This window comes from Sordaria macrospora, chromosome 7 (assembly GCF_033870435.1).
Source record: "Sordaria macrospora chromosome 7, complete sequence".
NCBI lineage: Eukaryota > Fungi > Ascomycota > Sordariomycetes > Sordariales > Sordariaceae > Sordaria > Sordaria macrospora.
This window is the reverse complement of record NC_089377.1, coordinates 1,295,693-1,321,650: the sequence shown is the minus strand read 5'-3', so window position 1 is coordinate 1,321,650 and position 25,958 is coordinate 1,295,693. Positions and strand designations below refer to the sequence as shown.

At 51.7% G+C, this 25,958-nt stretch overlaps 8 protein-coding genes across 8 annotated transcripts; 5 read left to right on the top strand and 3 right to left on the bottom strand.

Moving 5' to 3' along the window:
• Nucleotides 1-2,135: 2,135 nt before the first annotated feature.
• SMAC4_03330 (uncharacterized protein) lies at nt 2,136-4,690 on the top strand (the record flags this gene model as incomplete). The annotated part of the gene is made up of 3 exons (XM_003352964.1): nt 2,136-2,321; nt 2,604-2,733; nt 2,841-4,690. The coding sequence occupies 3 exons, from the start codon at nt 2,136-2,138 to the stop codon at nt 4,688-4,690; spliced, it is 2,166 nt and encodes a 721-aa protein (XP_003353012.1).
• A 685-nt stretch (nt 4,691-5,375) lies between these two features.
• Nucleotides 5,376-6,511, top strand: SMAC4_03331 (uncharacterized protein; the record flags this gene model as incomplete). Its single annotated transcript, XM_003352965.2, has 1 exon — nt 5,376-6,511. The coding sequence occupies exon 1, from the start codon at nt 5,603-5,605 to the stop codon at nt 6,509-6,511; it is 909 nt and encodes a 302-aa protein (XP_003353013.1). The 5' UTR covers nt 5,376-5,602.
• A 584-nt stretch (nt 6,512-7,095) lies between these two features.
• On the bottom strand, nt 7,096-7,608 carry SMAC4_03332 (uncharacterized protein; the record flags this gene model as incomplete). The annotated part of the gene is made up of 1 exon (XM_003352966.1): nt 7,096-7,608. The coding sequence occupies one exon, from the start codon at nt 7,606-7,608 to the stop codon at nt 7,096-7,098; it is 513 nt and encodes a 170-aa protein (XP_003353014.1).
• A 583-nt stretch (nt 7,609-8,191) lies between these two features.
• On the bottom strand, nt 8,192-9,920 carry SMAC4_03333 (uncharacterized protein). Its single transcript, XM_003352967.2, has one exon. It carries the CDS (start codon nt 9,716-9,718, stop codon nt 8,600-8,602), a length of 1,119 nt encoding a protein of 372 aa, XP_003353015.1. The 5' UTR covers nt 9,719-9,920; the 3' UTR covers nt 8,192-8,599.
• Nucleotides 9,921-10,332: 412 nt separating this feature from the next.
• On the top strand, nt 10,333-11,714 carry SMAC4_03334 (uncharacterized protein). The gene is made up of 2 exons (XM_003352968.2): nt 10,333-10,625; nt 10,687-11,714. Exons 1-2 carry the CDS (start codon nt 10,425-10,427, stop codon nt 11,611-11,613), a joined length of 1,128 nt encoding a protein of 375 aa, XP_003353016.1. The 5' UTR covers nt 10,333-10,424; the 3' UTR covers nt 11,614-11,714.
• A 626-nt stretch (nt 11,715-12,340) lies between these two features.
• Nucleotides 12,341-12,690, top strand: SMAC4_03335 (uncharacterized protein; the record flags this gene model as incomplete). Its single annotated transcript, XM_003352969.1, has 2 exons — nt 12,341-12,398; nt 12,473-12,690. The coding sequence occupies 2 exons, from the start codon at nt 12,341-12,343 to the stop codon at nt 12,688-12,690; spliced, it is 276 nt and encodes a 91-aa protein (XP_003353017.1).
• A 1,791-nt stretch (nt 12,691-14,481) lies between these two features.
• SMAC4_03336 (uncharacterized protein) lies at nt 14,482-20,600 on the top strand (the record flags this gene model as incomplete). Its single annotated transcript, XM_003352970.2, has 2 exons — nt 14,482-20,283; nt 20,349-20,600. The coding sequence occupies 2 exons, from the start codon at nt 14,482-14,484 to the stop codon at nt 20,409-20,411; spliced, it is 5,865 nt and encodes a 1,954-aa protein (XP_003353018.1). The 3' UTR covers nt 20,412-20,600.
• A 2,231-nt stretch (nt 20,601-22,831) lies between these two features.
• Nucleotides 22,832-24,531, bottom strand: SMAC4_03337 (uncharacterized protein; the record flags this gene model as incomplete). Its single annotated transcript, XM_003352971.2, has 1 exon — nt 22,832-24,531. One exon carries the CDS (start codon nt 24,529-24,531, stop codon nt 23,518-23,520), a length of 1,014 nt encoding a protein of 337 aa, XP_003353019.1. The 3' UTR covers nt 22,832-23,517.
• Nucleotides 24,532-25,958: the final 1,427 nt, after the last annotated feature.

The window sequence follows — 25,958 nt, the reverse complement described above, 5'->3', positions numbered from 1 at the left end:
AACTCAAGCGGTGAGATCCTCGGCAATGAGGTAGGCAAAACGTTAACGCGATTGACCAGGTACTACCGAGAGACGGCTGCGGAGTCTGGCGTTAGGAGAAAAAAAAAAAAAAAAAAAAAAAAAAAGGAGGGAAACGAATGTGGACGAGATGGACGCCGTGTCTGGTACTGGTGATGATGGCAATCATGTAAATGCAGCCGAATTACCGGGGTGGGCGTGACAGTGAGGATGATGCAGTGCAGCATGAAAGACCGCGAGTCCAGTTACCCGGTGTGAAGACAAGAGCCCGACTGCGTAGTACTTCTACAATTGCGCTGGTAAAAGGTACATACCTGCCTACTACCGTTCCTGCCACCGTTCCTGCCACCGCCGGCCCTTTAACTGGCCAACCCCTCCCGTCCCCTTTCCCAAATATCAAATGACGACGGGAGACGGGACCACCCGACCCTTCCCACCTTCCGGCCTACCAACCCAACTCCACTGGAAGCCTCAGTTGTGCTACAACCTAACACACAGGCGACCAGGGCATATAAGGACCCTTACCGTACCCCTCTGCCACAACGGGGACATGACCCAAAGAAGACTGTGTCTATATGGCATAGCGGTTCCATGTCCGGGCCGTTGATGAAAACGTTGCCGGGTGCGTTTGGTATTTCCCGACGGGAGGTACAGTTCTCGTAAGGTTCGCAGCTGGTCTTAAGGTCGAGTTCGACTCGGGATTTGGGCGACTTAGCTTATTTTTTTATTTTTTTTTTATTTTTTGAGATTATGGATATTATGGGATGGGATGGGGATTTTGGATGGCAATTTTGAATGACGCTAACGACACTGTTGCTGATATTGCAGATGTTAGTTACAGGTATCCTTGATTCCTTGGATCTTGGACAAGGGTGAGTTTGATGATGTTGAAGATCCGGTCAAATTGTCAATGCTAACTGAAAGATCGGGACGACGACGACGACGAACCCTTTGAAGGAGAAGGGATTATGCGGTGTACCCAGCGAGTAATACGAGCAGGTCAGTTATCAGATTACATCCGATGATAAGTGGACGTCATGGTGAATTAAAACCAAGATGTTGTTCACTGGACAGTTGGACAGTTTTGTTTGAATGGCCTTATTTGCCGATGATGACGGGAAAAAAATGGAATTGGGATTCCGGGATGTTAAAGATAAATATGTGAGTGTCGAAGGGTCAATAATTGCGGTAATCAAGTTGGTCGCGGTCGCCCGTCCAGATGTGCTTGATCTTTCACGGATGGCTGTGATATCATGGAGTATCTTAGCATTCAGTAGGCAGCGGGCGCATCAGTGAGGGAGGACATGAAGAATTCTTCAGCAATGTATTTGGTCGTGTCCTTTGTGGCAGCGCAACTGAACCGTCCGTCTTCGGGGCCTTCCTAGCTCCTAGGCTCAGCGTGGGCCGGCACAAGACAAATATCCGAAAAGAAGATGACAAACTACCTCTACGGGCGGCGACCAAAGTCCTTGATGACAGCGGCTGAATTATAAGATGCCTTTCTACATGTCACTAGGTACTGAATCCCATCCTGGAGACGTGCCGAGTAGAATGTCTTTCAAGAACTACCGACGCCCCTTACGTGGAAGAAGCTCGCCAAAGCTAGGCCTGGAAAGTGTAACTTCTCCCTGCAACCCACTGTCAAGTATTTTCCAGAGGGCAAGAGTGGTTAGGCAGTCGACAGGCTCGGCAGGGGATTGCTGTTGGTACTGAATCACTGTCGTCCTGCTCTCGTGGTGGATAGAGAGCAAATTCGCGACCTTGGCTTATAGCTATGATGCACCCATGACAGTGGTCTTGCTCGGACGGTGATGCTTGTTCTTTCACAAGGGGGAAAAGGGGGTCCTGAGCGATGGGTCGGAAACGAAAACAACGAGCGGCACACATGTCGCAAGTCACAACACATCAGGGTTTGGTATATCGATGATGGCACCTGCCACTAGAGTACCCTCAAGGCGACTGGCAGGAGAAAAAAGATCAGACGATGAGAACCGTTGCCAATGACTATTCTGAACAGAAGGACAATACGAGGGCGACCAGCAGCGATCGTCCTGCCAAGAGAAGGAGACCGGATGAAAGTAGCCTGGATGCAATTCACTTGGATCACATTCACCAGAATGCTGTTCACCAAGGTTGCTGCTATTGTTCAGAACGCAGCTTACCAGGACATGAGGACCTGGATGCTATCCACCAGAATCCTATTCAAGGTTACTGTTCAGCAGAATACAAGAAGCAGATGGCAGTTCGCCCAGATTGCTCTCCACCATAATTCTATTCACAAGTGTGCTGTTCAGCGCCGAACAGTAAGACTGGACACCACAAACCTGTCAACATTCGCCAGAACACAGGCGAACCGTGAAAAATAATTTGAATATAAGTAGCATCGTCGACTTCGATCTTCAACCTCAAATCTTCCTCCCCAATCCAACCATCTACAACCGACACTTCGTCAAATTCTCTCGACAAGACACCCTCTTGACCAAGACAAATCGCACAACAAAGACAAACTCGACAACATCCTCGACAACACAAACCCACCACTACTTTCGACAAGTACCTCGACCAAGAAAGCTTCCCCAAAATAGTCTGCGACTCATATCATCCCAACAAGGCCTTCATCCAGGATCAAAGCTGCGACATCGACAGTCGACATCAATTTCTCCTCGAGCTTCCTCGCAAAGCATACTTCATCAGCATCTAGGGCTTCAAGCTATGGTAAGTCTAAGCCCACCGACAAAACTTCCGAGATGACTGCCGCTAACCTTTTCAAACTAAACTCTACCACTTCCCAACCCGCCAACAGACATATCACACAGTCATAGCTCCTGCTGAAATCGCCCCCATGGCTTCAGACAACCAACAAGCTCCGGCTCCTCGTAAAGCACCCCTCGCCGAAATGAGCATCCGTACTCTTGCGCAATCTTCCGCACGCTCGCCTACCATTGCCTCACTAGCCAAGAAGCCCAAGAAGGCCCTCACCCTGAAGGAGCAGCGCGCACTTTATACCGCCAAAGCGAAGGCAGCTGGCAACAACACCGAGCCTTCCATCAGAACAGTGAAGGTGCCTGTCCCCAAGACCTCGAAACCCGCCCTCAACCGTTCAACTATCTCTACATCGACAGCACCCAAGTCCAACACTCGCAACCCTTCCTCCAACAAAGTGGCCACAAAGCCCACTACCAACCGCTTGAAGTCAACAACCAAGAGCAACTCTACCATCTTCCGTCCAGCTTCCAACAAGAAGCCTACTATCAAGGAGAAGCGTGAAACCTACGAGATGACAGAAAAGGCGTCCCACTTGAAGGCGGCCGTCATTGTCGGGAAGCCCGGTGAATGGGCGAGGACTTGGCAAAAGCATACTTCATTTCTCAATGGCTATGTCAAAGCCAAACTCGAGTCCAAATCCACTACTTCGCCGCCGGCCGACGTCAAGAAGAAGCCGCTTACATTGAAGGAGCAACGGACTGCTTATGCCGCGAAAGGGAAGGTCATTGCCGATGTTATTCTCGAGGTTGCTGCTCCCAAGACCACCACTACCTTTACTGCCATGAAGGAGAATGTTCGGCCCTCCTCTTCCATGTCCTCCAGATCTTCCAAAAACCACTCTAGTGCCGACAAGTCTTCTGTGCCCAAGAGCGACTCGGGCATTGCGCAGAAGGAGAATATCCGCCGCGTTTCCTCCAACAAGTCTCCTTCCAAAAACCGCCCTACTGCCAAGCAATCTTCCGACCACCACTCTACCACTGCGGCGCCAGTCGTCAAGAACAAAGCGCCCACTCTCAAGACCCAGCTCAAAATCCACGAGGCAACAGAAAAGGCATCCCACCTGAAAGCGGCTGTCATTGTCGGAGAGCCCGGTCAGCATGCGCAAATCTGGGGCCCAAGGTCTTCCACTTCTCCCGAGTCATCTTCCAAGATTGACGACTCGGACATTGCTTCGCTAGCTCCCAAAAAGAAAGCCCTTACTCTCAAGGAGCAAATGGCGCACTACGCTGCCAGGAGGGCCTCCGATTCTGGTTCTGCCTCTCCCAATACCGACGACACAGAGGAGGCCCCTGCCGGTTCACGTCGCACAAGTGCAAGCTCTTCTTCTTCCAGAGACCGCGCAAAATCACCAACCCGTGAGCCATCATCATCTCCTAGATCCAGGAGCCGCTCTCCAACCCTGCCACCACTTGTTAGGAAGCCCCTGACGGCGAAGGAGAAACTGGCGCTTCATGCAGCGAGGAGGGAGGCCGCCATTGCTGCCAAGGAGAAGGCCGCTGCCATGTCTGGTTCTTCTAGGAGGGCGAGCGCGGATTCTGCTGTTAGCTCTGCCTCCAACAACAACATTCCTGGACCCGCCCCGATGACCAATATGATTGCCCAGATTGCCCCGGTCGCCGACATGGACATCACTCCGGCTGCTGGATCTTCGACGACGACCAAGACCGTAACAAGCCCCACAACAAGCACAACAAGCACAAGCAAAGAGAATGTTCCGTTTAACAACAACACCAACTCTTCTTATGAAGACAACTTCCACAAGACCCAGGCCCAGGGCCCTTTGAGGAAGAAGAGATCACACGAGGAGTTTTCTGAGGATAACGAAAACGAGAACAAAAACGTGCTTCAGGACCGCGACACAGACTACTCCAACAACCGTACCACCAAGCGCGCGAAGAGGAACTAGTTTTTAGACAGAAGGTGCAGGTGCTGAGACCAGTGTAAGGTGAGTCAGCAAGGATTTTAGTGACAATAAGAACAAATTGAATAGGGTGCTGACAGTTGTCTTTCTGTAGATTGATATAGATTTGATAAGTGTTTGATTCGGAACGATTCCGCTCCGCAAAGGAGTTTGTTGTGGACTGATAGAATTTTGCGATGAGGTTTGAGGAAATTCCGAGGTTCGGGATACCGGTACTTCATAGCTCTGTACGACCCTAACTTGCATGATGGGACACTCATCGGGACTGGTAGCATTGGAAGGTCTAGATATAAGACAAAGTACGTTCTCAAAATGATATTATGCTAGTAATCTGTCACCGAAGTTCCCCTAATTCCTTAAGCAAGTGTGATTTTCAAATCCGTAATGTCCTCCATCAATGTGTTAGAGGTAAGAACAATGCAAAATGACCGTTTCGGGCCTGCCCCATCAAGATCCGCTAAACGTCCCCAGAACGGAAAGCGCCCCCTGTGCCCCTGTGCCCCTGCAACATCCACAGGGGCATGTCGTTTTAAACGCCCACTGTAACCGCTACGTCATCGCCCAATCAACCCTTCCCCAGCGTCTATGGAACTGAACCACCAAGATGAGAGCAACGAAGGAGCGCCGGCCAACCATCTTTGTTCGACCACCTCCATTTCAAACCAAGTTTTTGATAGGTGACTTTTCCTTGGACACAAGCATTTAGATGTGTAAAGCGAAAGGATGACATCCGTGACATATGTACAAAAAACCAATTGATATACAGGCAGAAGGAAACAAGACAAGATGACGAGCTTGAAGATTTTCCTTTTTTCATCCTTCTCGTTCTCGGACGATAGAAACATTGGCTACGGTAAAGGGGCCACGATAATGATAACAACCTAACAACCGACCATCATGCGCTTCAATAACCGTAACCGTAACAGCCTGTCGACGACGACGACGACGATAATAGCTTCTTTTTTCGCAGTCATAACCCTCAATCATGTTGTCTTAATAGTCAACGCAACACCCCAACCCTCAGGGAACATTCTTCCCCAAGTGGAAGTCAAAATCCAAATCCGCCACCATCCCGATCCGAATCAAGATTACCAGCCGAAACCAACACCCCCCGCCGAACTCCAACATGCCAAAGAACCCGTCTCGACGTTAACCATCACGGCAACCCCCAGCGACACCCCAGCCATCTCCGCCCCCTCCTTCCTCGAACCCAACCTCTTCACCTCCGCCCTTCTCAATTCCACAAACTTTTACCGTGCCCAACACAACGCCTCTTCAGTCGTGTACAACGACACCCTAGCTTCATTCGCCTCTTCTTATCTCGAGAAACTTGGCCTACCCGAGAATCCCCCTTCTTCTTCTTCCTCTTCCTCATCCAAGTCCTCCGCCTCCTCCTCAACCACCACCACCAAACCCCCCAAATGCGAACTCATCCACTCCAACGGCCCCTACGGCGAGAACCTCGCCCTGGGTTGCTCCTCCGCTTCCTCCTGTGTAGAAATGTGGGGCAACGAACGCTCCAAATATGATTTTTCCGCAGCAAAGTTCGGAGAGGAGACAGGGCATTTCACGCAGCTTGTGTGGAAGAATACTACGGATGTGGGGTGCGCTGCGAGGTGGTGCGGTGCGTGGAATGAGGGACAGGGAGGGTGGTATTTGGTTTGTGAGTATTGGCCTAGGGGGAATGTGGTGGGAGGGTTTGGGGAGATGGTTGATAGGAAGGTTAATGGGGGTGGAAGAAGACTGGAACCAGCGTGGATGATGGTGTCGGCGATAGTGCTGGGAGTTGCGTTGGTTTTTGGATGATGAAGAGATGGGATATCGGATGGTTTAATGGGGGAGGGGGATTGGTTATCAACTTAAAAGGGACAGGATCCGGGGTGAGAGCTAGTGGACCAGTACGAGGTGTTTCGAAGACGGCGATGGCCCCCAGTGCAGGAGGCCCGGCCTATCGGGTCTTTGCACAAACTTGAGATCAGGATAACGAAGCAAGCAAGGACCGATAGCAAGAACGACATAAAATACCGCCTATTCAGTCTCAGTTCCTAGGTGTCTCAGTTTCTCTCCCCGGAATTTCCCCAGCGACACCCTCCCCCTCCTCCTCCTCCTCCTCCTCACCATCAGAATCCGCATGTTACGATCCAATCAGAGAATCCTATGTAGGCTAGACTAAATGACCAATCAGGTAGGACCCGAGACGAAGGATCGGGTCCACGGGTCCAGTATATCGGGTCCAGGAAGGCCGGTATAAAAGAAGGCCTCCCCAGGCCTCTTGTTACCAGATCTTCAGCAAGCAATAGCTATCACAATCTACCAGTACCTTTCGGCTACTACTCCGTTACTCTATTGTTATATCCGAGCGATGATACTCCTGTGCTTGTAACGGTTCGTCACACCGCAATCCTCCTCTTACAAACAACCTCCAACCGATGTCCATCAGGATCAACCACAAACGCCGCAAAGTAATCCCTGCCATACTCCTCCCTCACACCGGGTAATCCATTATCCGCCCCGCCATTCTGAACAGCAGCAGAATGGAACTCCACGACCGCCAGTCTCGTCGGCGCATTCAGCGCTACGTGGAACCCCGGCCCCGGCGGCGCGGTTACTGTGTCAGGACCGAGCTCGAAGATGTTGATTATCTCGTTGTCTTTGTCTGGGCCGTAACCCAAGGTGCGGATGTGGTTCTTTTTGAATGTCCTGGGAGAAGAGGCTTCGCTGTCAAAGACGAGGTTGAGGCCGAGGGGGGCGAGGACGGCGTTGTAAAAGGTTTTGGAGGCCGAGTAGGAGCGGACGCCGAAGGAGATGTGGGAGAGGGGGTTGTTGTGGTGGCCTTGGGTTTGAGGTTGGGGGGCTGGGGAGATGGGGATGGGAATGGGAATGGGAATTGTTGAAGATGGCATTATGATGGTGATGGTGATGGTTTGTGTAGCGCTCTTGGTGTTGCTGAAGAGATGTTGCTGAAAAATGCCCGTGTTGTTGATGGGTGGTGACGGTGTTGCTGAAACGATGCTGTACTGAATAGTTGCTCTGTTGTTCTTTGTTCTTGTCTCGTCTTCTCGGATTAGGCTAGGACGATGTGTTGGCCGTTGTGATGAGGTAGGTAGGGTATTGAGATAAAGGGTGGGATGGAGTGATATAAGTAGCTCTGGAACTGAGACACTGCAAGGTACGATCGGGACAACAGAAAGTTACCGCAAAACCCTGAAAGCAATGGACGCGGTGAGATGATGTCAGGATTTTTGCAAGGGCTGCCAGGGGATTGGAGATGACGATGGTTGCCTTGTGTCGTCTTTGTAAGTTCTGGAAGGTAGCAGCCCCCCGGCCCGCATTTATCTTATTGGTCAATTGCTGGGAGTATTGATATTGACGAGGGGCGTCCGTCCGGATTGAGCAGCTTCGACAGAAAAAGTCGTCTGAGTAAAATACAGGGTTAGCGCTTGGTATTGTCGGACAGATCAGTCGATACGAAGCGGAAAGTACATACGGATTAATGATTCTGTTTATGTCTAATCTCTGCCTATGCTTGTTATTTGCCTGTGGCTGCTCTTGATTTATGCCTGCGATTATTATGCAGAAGTTTCCACAACATCCTCCGAATTCTAAATTCCGTTGGCCCATGGTGTATAGGGTAACACATATTCCACTTGTATCTGCAGTGGTTTGATTGTGATGAGCCGGCTCGCCAGTTTGTTCCCGGCGCAGGCCGTTTTCTCTCACCCAAATGCAAAAAGATAAACAAAAAATTCAGACCTTCTGGATCATTCCGAGGCCAACGATCCCAAGTAACACAGCCTGATCCATCTTTGTTGCCCCGTTTGCTGCATTGTATGTTCCCGCTCAGCCCATTGAACTGTTTATCAGTACTAGTTCCTCAAGGAAGCCGTTCGTCGTTCAAGGCCCGGTAATATGATCAACATAGTCATACACCAACTGCGTCTGCACTCTACATCCTGAACCAGGCTCAGTCTCGCTCCGAAACCCTTGTCTCCATTGCTCCCTCGCAGCGCTTTCTGCCTCAAGTCCGTCCGCGTCGTGGTAGTAATCTGGTCTCGTCGTCTGAATCTTCCTGACGATGGAGAAAGCGTCCCGGCAGGGCATCGTGGATTCGCCAGGTCGAGGAGCTGGTAGAGGAGCCACGTCGTCTTCGTATTCGTTGTGGTTATCGAGACATTCAATTAGCTCGCCGATCTTGTCCGGCGTAGTTCGAGTTGTCTCTACCGAGAAGGAGGACTGGGAATTCAAGGTCGAAGAAGGGTCGAAGTGGCCGCCTCGGATATTGAAATCGAAGACCGAGGCTCGGCTTGGCGACTCGGTAGAGGGGCTGGCCGAGATGGTGGTGGCGGATGGTGAATGGAAGCCGGTTGCGGCATGCCTTGTATGCGAGGATGAGGCGGTAGCCATGGAGAGTAGTCCGGCAATCGGGGACATGTCTCTGGGCGAGGCTATCGGTGTGGGCTCGTAGCTCGGTAGGGAAGCTAGGTTTCGAGCACAGTCTATTTCGTGGGGGTGGTAAGTGCGGTGATTGTGACGGGCCGGTACTGCACTTTCGCTGGACGAGATGCTGGCTAGGATGTCTAGGCCATTAACCATGGGCGGCTGTCGGTGTTGCTCTCGGTATTGCTGATGTTGGAGTTGCCTTGGCGGCGGTGGCTGATATGTTTCGAACTGGTGCTGGTGGGACGGCTGAGAGTAGTAATAGCCATTACGCCCTCCCTGGCTCATGTAGAGGAGCTGCTCCGCAGGGGACTCATCCCGGGGTTCGGGACTAGTATAGACTGAAGAGGACCCCCGGCCTTCACGGAGTCTCTGGTTCTCGGCCTCAACCTCTTGGATGTGTTTGAGGGCTGCATCGAGCCTTTCCCGAGTGTCAGCTAGAGAATTTTCCAGCTCGGCAATTTTACCCTTGACTCTCGCCCGATGACGCCGCTGGTTCTCTCTCTGTCGAGCAGCTTCTGCTTCCGGTAGTTTCGAAGAGAATTTGTGGACTTTAAAGGACTCGTTGGACGCCATTGCTGTTGGGATCTTCAACGACTTGGTGGTTGTTGTTTCCACGAGGTCCGCCTACGTAGTCCCCGACAATGGGCAGGTGATAGGTACCTAGGAATGATCGTAATTGTGCTTGGTAATTGGAATCTCTTGCAGCTGCCTTGCTTATTGCCGGGTTCTTGCAGCCCAGGCAAGTTTGCGTGTTGAATTGTTGGGATGCGTTTGGTTGCAGAAGTGGATTTGGGGGAAGAGGCGGAATTCCAGAGTCTGAAGAGAACCACCGATGACAAACTGAAAATTTGCCAGTTTGAGGAAGCAAGAGCGAATGCTCATTGGTCAAAGTAGTTCTCATACAACGATCCCGGCTTTGGTGCATGGTTCCGGCTTTTGAGTGGTCATTTTCTTCGAGAACGACTCGCTTGGAAGGCTCCATCCACTCCGCATGAAAACCCACTAGACCAAATACGGAAACCACCACCACGACGTTCCCCGATTCATGACACGACAAGATAGTCACGGCACAAAACCCTCAACGGGCACAGATGATCATGGAAGAGGACAGATTGAATGGGGTATCGCAATAATGGGTATAAAAGGGGGTGCTGGCACCTTGGAATGAGAAGATTGTAAAAGTCTCCCAACATCAACTTCTTCACTGCACTTACAATCTCAATCCTTGAGAACAACCTCCAAAACCCCACCTTTAACTTCATCCACAACACCTTCCACAATGGATACCAGAGACACTTCCCAGATCTACGAAGAGGTCGCCAAGCACTACAGTGCCGCCTCTCAGACCACCAGCGTCAAGTATGGCGAAACCGTCGCCAAGTCCTTTGGCTACACCGAAGAAGAGCTCGCCAACATTCCCGAAGGCGCCAACCTCGGTCTGAGCTGCGGTAACCCCTTGGCCATCACCAGTCTGCGTGAGGTACGTTGTCCCTTTCATCTCCCCAATTTCTACCTTGAATCTCCAAACTAACAACAGCCAGGGCGAAACAGTAATCGACCTCGGCTCCGGCGCCGGCTTCGATGTCTTCCTCGCCGCCCACCGCGTCGGTCCCACTGGTCGCTCCATTGGCATCGACTTCAACGACGACATGTTGTCCCGCGCCAACGCCCTCAAGAGCAAGCGCGGCTTCCCGGACTCTCAAGTCTCCTTCATCAAGGGCTCCATCACCTCCATCCCCCTCGAGTCCGGCATTGCCGACTGCATCATCTCCAACTGCGTCATCAACCTTGTTCCCGAGGCTGAAAAGCCTTTGGTGTTCAAGGAGATGCACCGTGTCTTGAAGTCCGGCGGTCGTGTGGCTGTCAGCGATATCCTCGCCAAGAAGCCGCTGCCGGAGAAGTTGAGGAATGACATCGCTATGTATGTCGGCTGCATTGCGGGCGCAAGCGAGAAGCAGCAGTATGAGACTTGGCTGAAGGAGGCCGGGTTTGATCAGGTGCTGATTCAGGATACGGGCGCTGATATCAATGTTTATTTGGATACTGATGAGGAGGGCAACAGGGGCGGATGCTGCGCTCCCCCTGGAACGGTCAAGGAGGTGGCTGCTACTGGTGGATGCTGCGCGCCTCCTGGCACGGTGAAGGAGGAGAAGGCTTCTTCTTCGTGCTGCAAGCCTGCTGCTCCCGCTGCTGAGGAGCCCAAGGAGGAGAGCAAGTCTTCGTGCTGCGCGCCGAAGAAGACTGAGTGTGCCCCTGCTGCTTCTTCATCTCCTTCATGCTGCAAGCCGGTTGCTGAGACTACCTCTTGCTGCAAGCCTGCTGAGAAGAAGGAGTCGTCCTCCTGCAAGCCTGCTGAGGTGTCTTCTTCTTGCTGCAAGCCCTCCGCGAAGCCCGAGGCCGAGGTTGAGAAGAAGGAGGATCTGAACGAGTGGGTTGGTTCTTACAAGATCTATGCTGTCAAGAACTAGATGCTGGAGTTCTCTCAGTTATTATGAGCTTAGTGGCAGACTACCTGTGTTTTTTAGTTAGTTTGACTGTTATTGGAAGCTTCGTGAATAAAACCAGTACCTTGTTCTGCGTCGCGCATCTTAACCGTATCATTTGAGGTTCCGATGGAAACTTTTGTTGTGTCGAGTGTGTTCATCCCCACATTCCGAGGTGGACGAGGTTGTCAGCCGTGTGTCTTGTGTCAAATGCACAAGCGAGAGTGAGCATGGGTAGACTACACAGTGGATGTCGATGATCTGGTTTAGCCTGCACTTTTGGTGATGGAACTTGGGACGGCTGTCTCCGTGTTGATGGGATCGGCTTCGTGGGTGTGAGACATGCCTTTCCCGTTTCAGTGTTAGTACTGGGATGTCTTTGTGCCGTAAATATCAAAGCGGGCCATGTGGCTCGTAGAGAGCACCTCAAACAGTGATGTAATAGGCATGCACAGCCCAGAACCCTTCTTCTTGCTCCTCTTGTTTGCAGCTGATTCACGGCGAAGAAAAGACTTCCGCAATCGGGAGCCTCCAAGCCAGCCATGTCATAGATGCATCACACCGGATGAAGTACTTATATATAAGTGGCCGTAATCTTCACAGATGCAAAGACTTCAAAGCATCTCCCTCACAGTCATATGAAGTGTTGAAAATATTGACACGAATCCAACAACATCCATTGCTGTTCAATTACACGCATTCATCCACCAAGATGCCAAGCAGCAAAGGCAAACCCACCGATCCAGAGCTCCGCGAGGAGCTCAAAGAAGGTAAGATACAAACCTCAGCGCAGTTATCCTTTTTCGTGTATTGTTGGACGGCATACTGACAAGCCCACAATTAGAGATCAAACAAGAACCCAACAAGTCGGGCGACGGCGTCGGCCAATGGTCTGCGTGGAAGGGTATGAAGCTCGCCAAAGAGTACGAGGCACAGGGAGGAGATTATGAAAACGAGGCGGGGAGCAAGAACGAACCAAAGAAGGGGAAGCCAAAGGCCAAGAGTGCAGAGACGAAGAGGGAGCAAACGGCCCATGAATCCGAGCCTTCAGAGGAGGAATAATCGCTTTCGAAGCTGCTTCTGTTCACAGCGTTCATGTTTGCGTTTGACAGAAGTGGTGAAGCCTGGCAGCGTAAACAGAATAAAGCAGGAAGATGGATGTGATACCGCATTGGTTGGCAGCGAACGGGATATACCATTCAACACCTTCATTCTTGAGTTTGGTGATACCGTTATTACTGTTTGTGAAGATGGAATCGATGTCTTTGGACGGGGCGGCATGTTGCACGGACAAAGAAATTGATTATGCTGGACAACCGGTTGCCAACCCTCTAGGCATCAATGGTTCCGTAAGTAGTATGCCACGACCTTGGAAGGCGCGCATCTTCATTTTTGTTCGGTTGAATAATTGGTGACAGCATATCATGGTGTGTGTTTGCTCTTGGAAATGGAAGGGAGTTCGGAAAAAAGAACGAAGCAGATGGCCGTGGAAATGGAGCATGTCATTGTGTCAATTGCCCCCTGCATCGTTGTATCCACTTCGGTCCAGCATGATGAGGTAAGCTCTCTTATGCCTGGCGGGTTACGTACACTGCCTTACCGACTTCCCCAATGATTGCAACCATGGCAGTAACGATAAGATAAGGAGGGGGCGCCCCTCTTGCCCGCCCGATGCTACCACTTGGCTTCCATCAGCCAGGCCCAAGCTCCCCCCAATTCCGGCATCACTGCACAGCTGAGAAGGACGGGAGCTTTGGAGGAAGCATTCAAAACATTGTGCATCATCAGCCCTGCCTAACCTCCTGTGTTCCCTGACACGTTACAGATCGTTCGCCGCATCCCATATCCGATCCTTCCTTTTGGAGTCTTCTCTTTTTTCTCTCTTTACGTCTAGGTACCCAGCATATTACGAAGTTGCTTTGCGCGAGACTGGATCTGCCAGTGGCGATTGCTTGTTTTGCTGGACGGACAGGTTTCTGTAAGTTCCATGGTCATGGTCCAAACCACCCATCCCCCTCCCACTTCCCCCCGGGTCCCAATGTCATATCCCCATGCCAGATGACAGGAGCCACCCACCGACTTCAAGATTCAAACATCCAGCCTTGACAAAGTCCTTTGGAGACCCTTGCAACCCACCCGGACCAACACCCATCAACACACCCATCAACACAAGAGACGTTCACGTCACGTATGTCCTGATTTGAAAGGCAACCCTTGACCTCCTCAGCACCCCCCTTGCCAAAGCGTCCCTGCATCTTGAAACATTGGGATTCATCTGCTAGACATTTATTGCCATCACCATCCTCACCACTCCCAGTGCGATACCATTACGACTACTCCTTCAGCCTTGTAACCCGTTGTTCGGTCATTCATACACTGGGAACCAATAAGCTAACCCCGACTTCCTGTTTTCCCAGGTCCTCTAAGCTTGTCTTAAACACCCAAGGTGGTCGTAATAGGCTGTCGACGGCTGTCGCAATCCATTTGCCCCGAACCATTACCACTACTTAAACATCCGCTATCCGTTCATCCATACCACGCCTTTACTTCCGAGTCAAGGTCGCAGACTTGCCGATCAGCTACCATCACATCGCAATAACTGAATTAAGCCAGCCTCGAACCGTTTTCCCACCTGCGAGTCGCCCACGACACTTCCTCCTCGACACAACCCCGCGACAGCCGCATCGCAGCCTCGTGTCTAGGACCCGGTCGACTTCGCTAATCTGTGAAACACGGCAACCCCTCAACCCCAACGGTTCTGTGTGACCACGCCCTCGAGGCTCTTTCTCCAATCACTTCGTCGACCTAGCCTACAGGGAGCCCCTTGGCTTAGCCGACCTACTATACCAAATCATGGACGAGTCTCTAGATGCGCATCCCGGCGCCGCTGGCCACTTTGGTGCTGAAGGAGCGCATTCCATGTTCCTCGGCGGTTTGCTGGCCTCCGCCGACACCATTTCCCGCGCCACATCCCCCGGACTGCCATGTAATGGCTTAGACCAAGATGACCAGAAGCGCTACCGTCCCCGGACCTTCAGCTACTTCCGCCTACTTCCATTCGATGTTGAGGAGGAGTCGCACAGGGATGCCGCTTTGAACGGCATCCTCAAGAACCTTTACATCTCTGTAATGGCCGAGGACTTTTCTCCAGGTGCTGTACACTGGACTCGCGAGCTTCAGGGATGGTTAAACCTCAAATTTGAGATGACCAGGGAGCTTCGCGCCCGTCTCGCCCGTCTCTACTACCATCTGGCGTTGGCCCCCGGTCTTGACACCAACACGGCCGATAGGTTTGCGAGAATGGTAGTCACCTTGACGCGCAAGCGGCATTACCTGAAGCCAGTCGAGGATTTAACGCTAGACTGGCGACCACTGTGGAAAGAGCTCAAGGGTCTGGTGTTTCCTTCGGAGACGGCCCCTCACCAAGGCAGCAGGAAGCGTGCTCAGAAACATATTATGAAGCTCTGTCTTCATGGGAGCGTCTACTTCGACCCCAAGGAACGCCGCGCGATATTGGACGAGTTGCTGCCCTACTTCAGCACCTCCGACTTGTCTAATGCCTACATCGTGGCTGGTGCTATCAACACGCTGCTTCCGACCGGTCCAGCACCCCCAACCGAGCCTCAGTCAGCACCCTCTGACTTCTTGCCTACCTTCTTTCACTTGTGGTCCCTTATGACCCGGTCCAAGGCGTTTGACGTGGGCTTCATTGACATCTTTTCCCGAATGGCCAGGGATTATCTAGGCTGTACACACGTTCCATTCACTGAGCATGGCATCTTCACTCGCGAACAATCCGACCTTATCTTTACAGCCATTCTACGACTGACGGAAATTCCTGTTGGGCAAGCCAACTCACCATATGCCTCGCTTGATTATTCGTCTGGCCTGGGAATTTATTTGGAAAAGGACAAGAAGAAGTACCCAGTACCCTACATGGTTGCTCGGTGGATTGTGCACTCGATATCACCGCTTTGCCTTGACCAGGAGAGTTCCATCATGTCCAATCTCGAGGGTCTAATGGAGTCAATAGACACATTCTTCCACCCTTCGAACCAGGGAGCGTGGTCCATGTTTCTCGCCCAGTTGACTTTCTTCTTGACCGATATTTTCGTTTCACGCTGGAATCGTGAACAGAGTGGCGAGCTGGGTCTTCCCGCAGACCGTCGGATAAACGACGCCTTGAAGAAGCGATTCGTGCTCTCCCTCAGAGAGGTCGTCTTCATGGGTCTCTTTGCCAAGAGCTCAAAGGTCGTCAATTACTACTATACCGCCTTGCAGGGGCTCACATACCTCGAGCCAGACCTGATGCTTCCTGGTGCGTTGCAGCGCTTCTACCCCAGTTTGCAAGGGCTTGTAGAGGTGCATCGGACGACATCGAGTCTCTGCAGTCTTCAAATGATTGCCAACATCATGTCGAAGCAAAAGGGGTACCGCTGCCACATTACTGCTCTACTTGCTTTGGCCCTGCCCGGCATTGATGCCAACGATCTCAACAAAACACAGTACACCTTGAACTTTATCCAAAGTGTAGCATACAGCATCCCTTTCGTCCCGCTGGTCGACGAGAATCGCGACATTCATGACACCATTCTTGCGATGAACTGGGTTCAGGGCGAGATGGAGAGAATGGAACACGAAGGACAAGATGTCAAGATCAACTACGACGAGGAGCTCAGTGACGAAGACGAAGCAAACATCCTTCGATCCTCCACCGCTGGCCTTGGGGAGTTCGTCATGGCTTTGCTAGGCAAGGTTTTTGCCTTGCTAGAGAACCTTCCAGATGCGAGCCATTTACGAACGGGCTCGCCAGAGGACAATGTGATCAACACTCTCCCAGCTGCGCTCACACCGTTGTTCGCGTCTCTCTCCCCTCAGATCTTTGACTCGGCGCTGGAGAAGCTCGCAAACTTTGTGTCAACACATGTTGTGCACCAGGCTCGTGATGCTATGGCATGGATTTGCAATGCTCTGTGCAAGGTCAACCCTGAAAAGACTCTAAAGGTCTTTATTCCCATGCTGATTGTCAATATCCGCAATGAGATTGACTACAACGGCGCTGCATCAGATCGAAGCAGTGGCACTGAAGTGCTTCCCAGGGACAGAGCGTTGGTCTGGCATGTGAGCATGCTCAGCATGTGCGTGGTCCATGTCGGTGGTGAGGTTCTTAAGTACAAGGACGAGCTTTTCGGCATCGCCAAGTATATGCAAGAGAAGTGTCGTGGTCTGCCTACCATTCATATATCGAACTACGTCCATCATTTGCTGCTGAACCTTACCCACACGTATCCAATCGACAATGCTCTATTTGAGCCCGATGTTATTGCTCGCGGCCTCGATGTTAACGACTGGGGTCGCACAACGCCACCATCCGAACTCACCATCAAGTGGCACCGGCCGTCTCCCGCCGAAGTTGCCTTTGCAGTCGAGCTATTCGAGAGCGAGGCCCGTGGCGCTACGGAGAGGCTCATGCAGCTCATGAGTGATGATCCTCCGGTTAGCAGAAAGGGAAAGAACAAGGAGTGGTCGGATGAGCTCTCGAGGAGCTTGACAGCACTTCGTCTTTTGATCTCAGGTGTCTCGACTCTTTTTGACCCTATCCGTGCGTCAGGAGAAGCGGGTGGCTCCAGTGATAACCAGGGCACTGATGAGGCCGGTGACACAATCATGGAGGAGGATGACGACCCATTGGCCGAAATCGCCGACGACGACGAACTCAAGCGCACCTTCCAGTACCCGGCTGGATACGTCTTGACCACGGATGATCCTCTCTATAATCGTGTGCACGATCTCCGGGAGGAGGTCGGCAGGACACTGTCGCAAACTCATTCCTTCTTGAACGCGAACCAGCAAGACGACGTCGCGTGCTTCACGGCTCTGTATAGTGCTTACAGAACGTGGATTACAGACGTGGGAATTGAACGCTCTGCCCATCCCTTGGAGCGTCTGACTCGCTTGTACAAGGCCGATATCTCTCCGTTCAAGGTTTCTGGCCTGCGAAAGGTTTATCCTCGACCGCTCCTAATCAAGCGTGCGGATGCGTACCAGCTCCAGCGTGTCAAGTACAACTCGGCGTACCGTACAAGCAGTGAGCTGGATCGACGTCTGCTCCTGGATCTTGCTGAGTCTTGTACTTCTTCATACGCGGATGTTCGTCGGGTAGCACAGAGTGCTCAAGACTCCTCACTCAAGGTCATCATTGGTGGAAGACCTCTGGTCATTCCCGTTATCCTCAAGGCTTTGCGCAAGGCGCTGGATGATGTGGATCATGACCGTATCAAGGGCGCTATGTACACCTTGTTCTTCACCACTCTGCTCAAGACGTCCATGAAAGACTGGCGGTTCGCTCCCGAGCTTATGAAGCTCTACATCGAAACCGCTAGTGTAGACAAGACGTCCATTCAGAATCTGGGCGCCACGGCTCTCTACCCGCTGATTGATTTCGGCAAGCCGTTTGAGCGTATGATCTTGTTCGATCGATCCATCGCTGACACCATTCAACCGTCGCAAGACTTCTCACCGGCCATCACTCGGCGTCATGAGTTCATCAAAGAGCGTCGCGCCAAGGTTGAGGAGAAGAAGGCTGCATTGGGCTTGGAGTTGATCAATAATGCCAAGTCTTCACATTGGAAGGTGGCTACGAGGTGTGCTATGTTCGCACTGAACATGTCTCTTCGGTTCGAGACACTTGCACCTCCCGAGTTCATCGAACTGGTCGTCACCGGCACGAATGATCCTCATCCCGGTCTTCGCTCGACTTACTTGGCTGCGTTCAGTGGACTATGCACCTCCATTGACATGAGGGCAGTCTACCAGCACAGCTATGAGAAGTACTTGCTCGAGCAGGATATTGGAGACAACAAGTTTGAGGTCACGGTCCCGGTAGATGATCCTGAGGTGACCCAGAAATTCCTTGCCCAGTTCGAGAACAGTGATGAGATCAAGTACTACGTGGATAACGACCACCCTGGCTGGTTGGTCTGGGGTAAGAAGTTCACCGCCTCATCTGCGAATCCGGAGCCATTCCTGGCATATGACGAGGTCGAGACAGCTGCCCGTCAACAAATCGGCAAGCTCTTGACCCGCGACTGGTTCAAGCAATGCTTCGAGTACCTCAAGCAGGAACCCAGAGATGCCGGTGCAGACAGATTCAGAATGTCCAACGTCGTTCTTCTTATGCAGGTGTTTGACCTCATGAACTATGGCCAGACTGCCGCCACGTTTGACGACATCGTTGAGCTGACGAAGGAGATCTACGGAGATGGCAGCGACAAGCACCAGCACCGCGCTACGGCAGAAATCGTTGGAGCCATGCTTTCGGGAAGCAGCGATGACCCCCGCGAGTTCCGCGACAAGGTCTGGGCTTTCGCGGCACCATTGATGCTCAAGGTGATCGCGGACGATTTGACACCGGATAACCTGCAGTACTGGATGACATGTCTTCATCTTACCGTTGATTCCAAGGACCCTAGACGTTCGAAGGAGCTGATTGACTCTTTGGCCAACTTCCGCCTTGATATGAACTCTAATGCAGCCTTCAAGGAGTCCGCCAAGATCCAGCTGCTCGAGTTCATCATCAACGATGCTGGCTGGCATTTCCGCCGTGATAAGCCCATCCTCGAAGACTTCCTTGCCCATATCGACCACCCCTACAAGTCCGTTCGTGAATCCATTGGTAGAGTCATTGCAACGATTTACCGAACAAGATACCACGAGTCTTTCCCCAATGTCTCGGCCCTTCTTGAGCAGAACAAGAGTGCATCCTCGATTGGTATTCGTCCTTACGAGGCAAATGAGGAGTTCACGGCCACGATCCGCGAGGTCTTTGATCGTCTGGAGAAGTGGCGCCATGAGCGCACTCCCGGACAGCAGACGCCCTCAAGCTACACGTCTGGTTCCAAGACGGTACTTGTATGGTTGGATAGCATGCTCGCCTCCCAGGAATGCATCCAACTTGTGCCATTCTTCCCTGAGCCTTTCATCGACCAGCTGCTGCACATGATGGACGTCAAGGAAGACCCCGAGCTTATGCGGCTCGCATATCACGTCTACCGGCACATGCCCAACATCCCCTTCCGGTCCGGCGAGGACGACGCATTCATCGCGGCCCTGATCAGGGTCGGCAAGACGGCCACCTCATGGCATCAGCGCCTACGCGCCCTGGTCAACATGCAAGTCGTCTACTTCCGTCGTCTCTTCCTCACCCAGCCCGCCCAGCGACAAATGCTCTTCGAGGCCGTCGGCGACATGCTGTCGGACGTGCAACTCGAAGTTCGCGACGGGGCTAGCGCTACCCTTGCTGGCATGATAAGGTGCTCGCCGGAAAGCATTCGCAACCCCATCATCGAGCAGCTCAAGGCCCGCTTCCAGCTGCAGCTGAAGATGAACCCGATGCCCAAGCGCAAGTTGCCGGGCACCGACACGCCCGTCGACGTGCAGAAGCAGATTGTCAGACGGCACGCGGCCGTGCTGGGCTTGGGCGCCCTCATCGAAGCCTTCCCCTATGCCACGCCGCCGCCCAAGTGGATGCCTGAGGTGTTGGCGCACTTGGCTACGCACGCGGCGAGCGATCCCGGTGTGGTGGGCAAGGCGACCAAAGGGATCTTGGCGGAGTTCAAGAAGACGAGGCAGGATAGTTGGACTGTTGATCAGAAGGTGAGTTTTCTTTCATGATGATGTCTTGGTTATTAAAGAGAAATATGCTAACGCTTTTGCTACAGTATTTTACAAGCGAACAACTGGAGGACTTGGAGGGTGTGTTGTGGAAGAGTTACTTTGCTTAAGCCATTATGGAGAGAGTGACGTGAGCTGATGTGGTCTCATGGACGTGTTGTGACCAAATGAAGTGTTGAACCGTGAACGAAACTACAGCGTGGAAAAGCCCAGTTTGTGTGGGATGAACCGAGAGGCATACGTGGATGAGAGATGCAATAGCGAGATAGATTCAAGTAGAGAAGCATGTTAAATTATTTAAGTGAAGCGCAGGTATTGGGATACCAACACGATGAGGCGAGATATGAAGCGAGGTACGTGAACACCTCAATCATCGAGCCCACTTCTTCTTTTCTGAAACAGCCGCTCGTTCGAGATGCCATGAGGGATTTCGAGAACACGTAAGCCGTATCAAGTTTTCCCCGGCTGGAAAGAGCCGGTCAGGAGTTGTGGCAACCCACCATTCCTTCCCTCCTTCCTTCCTTCCCTCCTTCCTTCCTTCCCTCCTTCCTTCCTTCCTTCCTTCCTTCATTCCTTCTCCACGATTCATCCATTCCGTAGAAAGGAAGGCGCTTCCGAGAGGTCAGGTTGTGGCCGTCGTGGCTCACCCTAGTACTTCAAGTGCTACTGCTGTAATTCTTCACCATCCAATGGAGCGGAAATTTTCTCTGCTGGATTCTTTCCCTCATATTCTTCTCTCCAGATTCTTTCTTTCTCTATACATCTTACCTACGTCTACACCAATCCACGCCCACAATGTACATTTTTGCATTGTGGCGTAGCATGTCCAAAACTCTGAGCTATCATATCATGATGGATCTCTACTCGAGGGATTTCACCTCGAACTCGAACCGAGTGTCGTTCTGTTTGGACTGAAGATGACAGAATCGTGGTAAAAAGGTTAACGGTCCTAGGCCACGGTTGTTAGTCTTCGTGGTTATCCATTCCGCTCGAAAACACTCACTCCCAGGTCCCGAGCAGTCCAAGGCAGGACTAGCCAGACCCAAACCAAAGTTATGGTACTGTATTTCCTTACCACCCAGGCGGGATGGTTTCCCCTCCGAAACTTTTCATCCTGTCAACACTTGATCCAGGCAAGTCCATCACTCTGCCCAGTTTGACCTTGGCGTTTCATTTCGCGCGTCCAGTTTATCATCACGGGTCTTCAAAGTTTCAGTTCAAATAGAGTACTTTCTTTTTATCGCACCAAAGACTTCGAATGGGGGCGAGCAAGCCAGCAATTCTTCCGCCTGCAAAGTTATTCTGTTCCGTTAGCAGTCCTTGACAAGGTGTTTGTCCGGCGGCGCCGCTATGTTTCTGACCAACAAAGACACAGAAACACCAACACAAAGGCACAGGACAATCACACAACAGTTCCTGCGGGCCCAATGTAGCACGATTCAGTGCTGGGCTGTTGGTGCAGTGTGACGGCACATAGGGGGTCTTGTCTTGCCTTGTTGGAATGTGAGTTGATTGATGTTTGTAGTGTTTGCCGTTAGTTTGCCGTCCCCTTCTTGATCATTAATCTATTATTCATCGGACTCGTGTTCCCTTACTTGACCCACGATCCCCACATTCAACTACTTCCACATACACATTCATATATCTTACCAATCCTTCCGCTCCCCGCCCTTTCACTCTGTTCGGCCTGTCTGCACTCCTCATACCTTCCTGCCTTCTATAACTCACTCCGCCATTCCGAGCAATATCTGACCAAAAGCTCGGCCGCCAGCAACATGCGACTCGCACAACTCAAAGTCGGCCTAGCCGTTGGTGCCGGACTTTCCAATTACGTCCGATTGGCGACAGCAGCCGTCGCAGCGCTGCCGGCACTGGTGGGAAGGGAAGCGTCTATTCCTCCACTCATTGTGGCCAGGGACGGCGGCAGTGTTGAAGGAGGGTATTATAACCTTTGTCAACCTAGTAAGTCTTCATCAGAGGTGGCGATGCTTTGTTTCTCCATATTCTCTCCAAATATCTCGCTGAGCGCCAGTATATACTACTCTCAGGGTTTCTTGCTCGGCGTATATATGATACCTCCTACTAATAAGAGTCCCCCCCCCTTCCAGACACCGGCCTAAAAAAACACACCGACAACGGATCACCCGTCATGTCGGGGGTCTGTGGCTCAAATCAAAATGGTCAACAAAAATACTCCCTGTTGAATCTTAATCCATGCTACGCCAACATCAACGGCGATCTTTTCCCTGTAACCGACGGCAAGGGGGATTTCTCCAAGACCTGCAGGGACTGCTTTATGCCTTCAGGTGTGGAAAACCCAGCAAAAAAATATATGAAATGCATGTGTCAGCAGGCTGGGGGGGATAAGGTAGAAAAGGAGACGCAAGTTGATTTGGGTAAGTCAAGTACCTACCTAGAAATAGTGGTTTCTCTTTTTTTGGTCTTCCCTATTTCCGCCATCATATTGTCTCATTGAGTTGGAATTAGGGGAAAAAGTGAATGCCAGTGGGCTAACGATTGAGACACAGACCAGCATATTCACGTGGTTGATGATAAACTTGGTTGTCCCGGAGCTGAGGGGGAATTTCCTTACTGGTTACCTGACGGGATCGTTCCCCCACCCCCATCTATTGGTTTATAAGGAAGCCGCGAAGGCTTTGTGCGTGTGTGTGTGTAGAGTATGTCTGGGATGGTTGAAGTTGAAGTAGCAATGACGCAAAGGGGAGGTGGGGAACAGACAAAGAAAAGATATAACGCTCAAGGAAATCTTGATTGGGAAGCTGCATATCAGCCTCACCTGGAGCCATGTCTCTAAGGATAAAGGGTAGTAGGCAGTAACTACTCTGGTGGTCAGGTTTATATGAATTTCCATGAGGCTGATCTGTTGATGAATTCTTGACTCTTTCAGCGGCGGAAAGGCACTCAACCGGGAAAACATTCATCACTTGTCCAAGTGCCAGTTTATTTCACATATTCACAAAACACAAATAACGGACGATTGACAAAGCAGAATGCCCCCTCGGATTGCACCAATCAGTTTGGTCGCTGAGCATAATAGTACATGTAGGTATATAAAGTCTATTTATCGATCTCCATCTTTACAGCGCAATGCTTAGATATAGGTATCCAATAACTCCTGAAGAACAAGAAGGATAAAATAAGCGAGTGTTATTGTCCCTTGGATTCACTGAAATCCAAAGTGATAATGTGCCCCAATTAGTTTGGCCCTGCCCTCATCGCTCCCTGCAACACCCTCGGATGTCTTCCAAACCTCATCGGTCCAAACTGCGGCGGACCCAAACACCTCGGCTCCAGCGGGATTTCCACAGGGGTCCCATCGCTCAAAGCCGCCTGATACATGATCCTATCCCCGACGCGCATGCGCACCTGGGCCCAATCCTCCGTCCCATCCTCCATCGGCACCCTCGCCACCACGCAAAACCCCAGCTTCCAGATGTTGTGAGTCGGCCTATTGGGGGGCGACGCAAACACAGACGGCCTCGGACCCGGCACGAGCCGCGGCGCGCCCTTTGTCGCATACAGCGTGTTATTCATCACCATCGGCCTCAGGCCCAGCAGCGCCGTCTGCTGCGCCTCGTACGCCGCGTAAGCGTGCCGGTACAGCGCCGGATCGCAGCACTGACAGCTAGCGGGCAGCAGGCCGCCCTCCGCCTTGGTGAGCGGGATGTCCTGCCACTTGTTATAGCTGAAGGCGATCGCGTGCATGTGGCCCTGGTCGAGAATGTTGAACTGCACGGGATTGCCATAAGTGTAATTCTCGCGTGCATCGGGGGGGCCGCCGGGGATGGGCGGCGCGGAGGGCGCAATGACAAAGGGGATCATGAAGTAGTATGGCTGCTGATCATCGTCATTGGCGAAGTAGGGCTTTTCGCAATCTTTGATCAGCGACTCGCGACAGCTGGGGCAGCGCGGCAGGTCCTTCTCGTCCTGCGAGCGCGAGAAGTTGTTGTAGCAGGTTGACATGTAGTCCTCCAAGCAGTCGTAGCCGACCACGTGGCCGCAGTAGAGGATGGCCATGCACTCGAGGTCGTTACCTTCCTTGTCAACGGTGGCGTTCGGCCCGTGGTTGTTGAGCGGGTAGCATTTGAGCGGGTTGGCGAGGCAGATGGAGCAGACGGGGTTGGGCTTCTTGGCGGATCTTTGCTGCGCGGGGGAGAGGGAGAGGTAGCGTCGAATGTTGGGGAAGAAGGTCTCGTTTTCTTGATCCATTTTGGTTGTGTTTCTTCTGTTGTCTTGGAGACCGCTGTGTGGTTTGTTGATATGCTCTGTTAGGTTGGTTTGTAACCGGGTTCTGGCTATGTCTGCCAAGATAGGTAGGTGTCAGCTCAAGCTGGTTATTCTCTGAACAGAGGGTTTCATGTTAGCATGGGAGTCGGATTGTAAGATAGCTTTATACAACCGCGATGTATCCTTTGTCGAAGCTATCACGTCCCGAGGACATCGCGAGTAACGTGGAGCAAGAGCTAGGCTTCCATTGTTCGAAGTTAAATTTATTCACAATGGAATTCTTCTGTTCGGTTCTTTGTTGAGTGCCGAGTCATTGTTTCTTCGGCTTCGAAGCCCATGAGTCTTCGAATAAGCACCTCAATGGCGCATTGTCACTGTGTCTTTGGCTCGTGAACACCACCATAAGATCTCATTGAGATGAATTGAGAGTCGCAACAAAGAGTTATATTGGAGTGTCTTCGCCAACTTTGCTCGAGAGTTGCAGCGGACATTGCTAGTGCAAATTGGAGCTATGTCGCCCCGGCGAGTTAGAACACTGGAGTGTTTGCTGAGCTTTTGAAATCCGTATGATGTAGTCTCGGTTGTCAGATGTTCAGATGAGGGTTTCAAGCCATATGGAGTTCAAAGTTAATTGTGGTCATCAGGCCAAGTTCAGTTCCTCGACGCCGCTTTAGATTCACGTCTCCTGCCGTATTTTTTCTTGTTTAGTTAGCTCAAGAAAAGGAGACATCGTGACTTATGTTGAGGTGCGGACTTTGGACAGCGAGACTCGGTTGAATTCTTATGATCACGACACTGGAAGTGTTGCTTGGGGAAAGGGCAGATGGGAATAAAAGGTTGCAAATGTCGGGATTTGTCTGTTGGGGATCGAAAGATGCAATTATCGAGCCAAGTCCTCCATTTCCGAAGAGCCAGGAACGGAATATTGGGGTTGAAAGTCGCAGGGACTTGAGAGGGGCAGGTGCGAGACGATGCACAAGGAGTGCCGAACTCCCACGTTCCTTCCCTACAAGCCGCATGGCAGTCGACCTCGGCCGGCATTGCCTGGATTCGCCATTGCAGAATTTTCACGGCTTCCGTCGTACCTGCTGAACAACTCATCTCACCTTTCATCTCACCTTATCCGTCAGGTTGGCCACGTCCAAACGACGCGTATCCAAACTCGTGGCTTACGGTTCAAACCCTTCGTCGCGCCACCAATTGGGCTGTTGTTATCGAAGAAGTTTGCTCGTCAAGGGAACTCAAAAAGCGAACCGTCACCTGTTGCTCCAGTGTCAGTAGGCGTGCATGAATGAGGGATAGTGTAGATGTGAAAAGAAAAAGAACAAGAGGAAAAAAGTAAGACGCAGCGTGAAGTTGGCTTAAAAGACGACAACACTGGCGACAACAATGGCAAGATATATCCATAC